Source organism: Rosa chinensis, chromosome 1 (assembly GCF_002994745.2).
Source record: "Rosa chinensis cultivar Old Blush chromosome 1, RchiOBHm-V2, whole genome shotgun sequence".
Taxonomy (NCBI): domain Eukaryota; kingdom Viridiplantae; phylum Streptophyta; class Magnoliopsida; order Rosales; family Rosaceae; genus Rosa; species Rosa chinensis.
The window spans coordinates 28,739,232-28,744,800 of record NC_037088.1 but is presented as its reverse complement, the minus strand read 5'-3'; the positions used below and the strand labels follow the sequence as shown (position 1 = coordinate 28,744,800).

The 5,569-nt window shown below is 38.1% G+C and overlaps 1 protein-coding gene across 1 annotated transcript; it reads left to right on the top strand.

Annotated features, from left to right (window-relative positions):
- Nucleotides 1-896: 896 nt before the first annotated feature.
- LOC121051064 lies at nt 897-5,332 on the top strand. The gene is made up of 5 exons (XM_040512966.1): nt 897-1,061; nt 1,362-1,698; nt 2,902-2,957; nt 3,048-4,659; nt 5,063-5,332. The coding sequence occupies exons 1-4, from the start codon at nt 942-944 to the stop codon at nt 4,641-4,643; spliced, it is 2,109 nt and encodes a 702-aa protein (XP_040368900.1). The 5' UTR covers nt 897-941; the 3' UTR covers nt 4,644-4,659; nt 5,063-5,332.
- The last annotated feature ends 237 nt before the right edge of the window (nt 5,333-5,569 follow it).

Here is a 5,569-nt window from a genome sequence, read left to right as displayed (position 1 = left end):
ATAAATGATTGTTAGTCTGTCTAGCGAGTTTGTTCTCATTCCTAATCTCCCAACAACATAAATATACAATATAGATCACTTGATGTTTATGGTTAATTATTCTCATCAATTTTGTTGTAGCAATATTGATCAATGTCTTGATCTATAATCAATCAATTTAAATTCAATTGTTCAACCTTTTTTTGAACCATAATATAAATTTAAATGAATGAGAATAATTAATTAATAAAATAAAATTTAGTATGGTTCAAGGTCTTAGGGACGTTAGACCACAATATTTGAGTTTTAGGGTTTCATAAATCATTTTTATTGCTATTAGGGTTCGAAGTATCACAAATGAAAAAAAAAAAATCACATTCAACAACTACAATGAACATGTTGGGTATCAAAAAAGGTTGATATCATAAAAGATTAGAGAAAAGACAAAAAATTAAGAGTGGAATGATGAAGGACAAACTTCTTCGTGCGTAGAGAGAAAAACTTTGACAAACTTTTTTTTTTTTTTTGAAGAGGAAACTTTGACGGACTTTTTGAAATCTTTGGTCTGGAGGCTGGAAAATTATTGGAGTTTGGTATGTATAGTTAACACTACAAAATCCATGATTATCCATGATTTTCTAATTCCATAAGTATGAATGATATTTTGAATACCTCTGTACTTTTATTCATTTTTAAAAGTCCTAATTGAATACCCCTAGATTTTGGTGGAATTCATGAAGTCTTTAAAAATCCTAATTGAATACCTCAAGACTTTTATGGACTATTAAAAGTCTATTTTGAATAGACCCAGACTTTTAAATTCCATAGATTTCTTTAAAAATTCCACTAATTCCATACCCTTAATGTGAATTGGCTTGCTACAATAGACTTTTCAAGTAAAAAAAAAAAAAAAAAAAAGAAGGTGAAAACCCTAATCGGAGATCTTCCAATCGCCTTGAGCTATGGAGCAACCTCAGGAGTCGACGCCGGCAGCGGATGAGATTCGCTCCTTACGGGTCGACGGCTTGATTCCGAGGATGGGTGAGATGTATCTCTACAACTGCTTCAGTGACTGCGCAGAGGTATCTCTGTTCGTTTAGGGATTGAATTCGTCTATTTTGCTTTTCAGTTTAGGATACGGGCAAAAATTTCTGAAATTCATCCTTGGAGTTTATTATGCACTTGAATTTAAAAGGGATAATTTGACTATTGCAACTACTTTTTTGTTTTCTTTGATAACCCGAAAGTTAGATTAATTTCTTCGCTTGGTACAAGAGTTGATGTTATTTTAGTTGCTTCAAGAGTTAAGAGTTGCCAAAGTTTGTTTATATGTCTCCCATTATTCTGTTGTATTCATGCTTGTTCTTTCCGGGTGATGGTAGGTTTTGGCTGCAACAGTTTTGCGGAAAGTGCAAACCGGATGGCAGGAAAATCATGGTTTTGTCGAGTTTGCTTCTCACAGTGTGGCTGAGTTTGTCTTGAGCTCCTACAATGGTGAGCTCATGCCCAACCACAATAATCGGAGATTTTACCTGAGCTGGGACACTGATGGTTACGGTACAAGGTGGCGCTGGGATCCTGTTTACCAGCAATGGTCTTTCTTTGGTTATGCTGAGCACGGTGGTATGTTGGATGCCAAGACAGTGATCGAGTTGTACAAGGACTGCATACCTGTTGTTACTGAAAAGCCATCTGGTAGTGCTCAGCAATATTCGCAAGGTATCTATTCTGAACTTCTAGTTAATACTTCATAATCATCTTTAGTAACACCTAAACTATACAACTTATCTCAAGGTATATATTCTAGTCAATACTATGTGATAATTTATTAATCTTGGAGAACCAAGTTCCCTTCTTAATTTTTTTTAAATTATTTATGTTGTACCCTATCATGCCCCTTCCTTTGCATCCTTTGCACTATAGTTTACGTTACGATGAAGTAGCCAGGAATTTTGAACTTGGTAACATATTTTCAAAATACTCTGCGCAACTTCTATTGGATGTTGTGTAATTATTTAATTTGCTGCATTTAACTTGAAATTGTTTTATCGTAAACAGGTGCATTTTTTATGGCCTCTCTTTTCTGTAGATTTTCTAATGCTATTATGTTGACCTACTTTATTAATGTTTCTTGTATGTTTGATTTCAAATTATTAACGTATCAGACATACATTCCTGGACCAAAAATAGAATTAATCCCTCAATGTTTTTTCAATTATAGTTCCTTTTTTCGAATGGGAGTAGAAAAGTTGTGAAGGTCAGATTAGGTTTGGAAGCCATATGTCGCAGCTTAATGGTTATAAGATGCCTGTTTAGCCCAAGTTAATCTTGTTACTGCGTTTGGCTGTCTATATAATGTTGGAGTCTTGGAAAGCTCCAATTCTATGCTTTTCTAGGATTGTTCCTCTCCAACGTACAGTTGAAAAATCTAGAGCTATGGCAAAGTGACCCCTTCATAGCTGTGTTTCTTTTCTGGTTGCCAACATGAAAGTTGCTCAATTAGGGGAAATATAAGTAAAGCATATATGAAACCTTGAATATGTGTGTATGTGTGTGTCATGTTGTCTACACACACACAGACATGCATAAATAGCAGTTAATTGTGTTGCATGCAAAAATTTAGGAGAGATGTGTTGATATGACTATTTGCTTGCCATTTAGAAAGCTACTCGGTTGGGGATATATATATATATATATATATATATATATATATATATATATATACACGCACAATTAGTGTTGCATGCAAAAGTGTAGGTGATTTGTGTTGATATGACAATTCGATTGTTTGAGAACCATGATGTAGAGTGATCCTATTTTTTAAATTATGCGGAGAGTTTTAGTGTGTGCATGTGTGTTTGTGAATATGTGCATAAATCTTAAAACTGCCCAGACCGGTGCTTATGTGTTCGTCATGTGCAGCTGCCTACCCAAATACTCTTGGAGATTCAGGCGAGGCTATTCCAAATAACACAGAAGTGGGTTGTTTCTTCTAATGACAGCCTTATCTTTTTTGACTCTGCTATTATTCATGTTAACATTTCTTTTTATTGTCTTGATTGCTACAGAACCAGCTAGTACAGACAAAGTGGAATGGTTATGGTCATGCTGGATCTATGGATAGTTACAAGCGTTTGAAGCGTGCAGATGTGGATCTATGGAATGGTGGTAATGGTGCTGGGTTTATGTTTATGCAGAACAACTTGATGCGTCCACATGACCTTAACCTGTATCATGGAGGACAGGCTGGATATGGAAATTACCAGCAGCCTGGTCTATACCCGCAGCCTTGTGCTTATCAGCTGCCTTATCAGCAACATCAGACACAGTGGACTGTTGGCAGTGATGTGCGTCCACTTGGGCAGCTCACCCAAGTTCCTAACCTGCAGGCGGGATATGTAAATTACCAGCAGCATGGTCTCTACCCACAGGAGAAGACGCTGTATTTATGTTTCGATGAGCACAATTCCCTGATCAATTGTTGTTATGTTCTCCGCACCATAAATTTGTCCGAGTTACTTGCATGCTCCTGTGAGTTTAGCAGCGATACTGAAGAAATAACCAAGTGCAGCTATTGCACCTCCAAAGTCAAACCGGAATCTCGGTTGCGCCAGCGGGCTTGGCTCTTCGCCAGCGAGGAAAATCCTTTCAGCTGCGGTAGGGTGGAGGTGATAATTCCTGCGCGTATGGGTTGCTGTGCCTCCGGCTCCCAAATCTTCTTCTCTGGTGGCATAGCTCCACTACCACTTCAGGAAAGACGATTTATGAAAAGACTATTTCTGCCAAGTGGAGATGTCTATAGTTTTGAACCCAAGTCTATGTTTTGGAAAAAGCATGATTGGAGTTTCCTGAAGGGGAAACCAGACCCCTTGCTTTTTGAGGTGAACGGAAATCTCTATTGTCTCACAGGTAGGCCCCTGGGTTTTTCTCTTGATCGTCCCACTTTCGAGGTATACTATAGCAGTTCTGGTGAATGTGAGGCATTGCCGGATCCTCCATTTTACCTACCGGAACTAGATCAGAACAAAAACGACAGCGGCCGTTTGCCTGGTAGTGAATTGTCTTATGCTATTGTTGGTACCAAGATCTTGATCTCGAGCAGGCACAACAATGAATCAATCCCTAACTTTCCCATTATGTGTTTTGATGTGAATGAGAAGGAAAAGAAATGGAGAGAGATGACTTCCTTGTTCGATGGTAAGCCCTTTCCCTTCATCAGCAGGGCGGCTTTGGTCTTGGACTTGAACGATGGTACACATGATAAGGTCATGTTTTCCGTTCGTGAATATCACGAGATGTATGTCTCCCGATTAGTTGTGAATGATGATGGTAGTATATACAACTCTCAGGATTCTCCTCTGTTGTTTTTTAACTGGTCCTATACCTTCTTTGGTGACCTTTGTCCTTTACATTCAAAGTCATACAGCTTTGTCGATCTAGGAAATCAAAAAGTTGGCTTTGTTGTGTGCGGGAACATGGGTACAATGGCAAGAGGTGATACACCTTCTCTCCGGATGGTGCGTGTTCTTGTGTTAGTAATTGAATATGAAGTGACAAAATCAAGATATGTACGGGGAAAGCTTCTGGCCACTCGCACCTTTGAATACAAATGCCATTCCGCCGGCCTCCGATCCGTCGACTTGATTGGTAGCTTTGTGTTCTAACTCACTCCAACCGTTGGTAATTCCTCCTCTCTCTTAAGTATTAATGTTAGAGTGAGTGCTACATCAAACCAAGTATTACACTTGTTAATGCTAGACATGGTTGGCCTTATAGCTCTACTGCGTTGTCTGTTATGAGCTTGGAAAGAAATATGGAAAGATCATTCGGTTTATTGCTTTTGTTGCATTTGGTTTGTACGTTGTTTCACTAGGGTTGAAGTTTGATCGATGGCCCCACGCCATTTTAATCAAGGTAAATAAGCTAGATTTACATTTTGAGCAGTCTGCATTCAAGGTGCTAGTAACTAGGGTTCACAGAAGCTTGTTTATGCACTCAATCTATGGCTTTGAAAAGTTCTAATTCAGGTGACGATTTACTATGGCAGTATCATTGATATGCCATTGTTTTGATCCATTTGCAGGTCTTGTGGTGCGGCAGAGGAGAATCACAGGTTCCTACTCATGTTTCCTTGTGAAATGGAAATGAATTCTTGTGGGCTGATACTGGGCCTGTAATTTTGGAGATGATAATGGGCCTGTAATTTTTCCTTTTGTTAGACCATTTATCAATGCAGTGTATATCTGTTCCTTCTAACTTGATCTTCATCTGTGAGGACTTGGTTTTTAAATCTGACTGTTCAAACAACCTTGTTTGTAACAGCAAATTTGGATAAATGACCATTCAAGTTGAATTTTTTCCCCACATTTTAGAAATTATTAAAAAATATCCTTTTTGTATGTTTGAAAGGTTCAAATACGCTCGAGAAGATTGAATTCTGCTATCACATGTAGATGAGGCATTTTCTTGAGCGGGTATTTTCTCTATGGAAATGGCTGATTTTGAGCGGGTATTTTCTTGTCAACTTAGAAGGTCTCAAGTAGATGAGGCATGCATTACATATTGGAACATATGGTAAAGAATATTAACC

What these genes read in the sequence shown, in the direction of transcription:
- LOC121051064 (XM_040512966.1), top strand. Translation starts at nt 942, where the DNA reads ATGGAGCAACCTCAGGAGTCGACGCCGGCAGCGGATGAGATTCGCTCC. An exon ending in GCTTCAGTGACTGCGCAGAG is followed by an intron (nt 1,062 to 1,361) that starts GTATCTCTGTTC and finishes GGGTGATGGTAG; the next exon opens with GTTTTGGCTGCAACAGTTTT. An exon ending in CTATTCCAAATAACACAGAA is followed by an intron (nt 2,958 to 3,047) that starts GTGGGTTGTTTC and finishes TGATTGCTACAG; the next exon opens with AACCAGCTAGTACAGACAAA.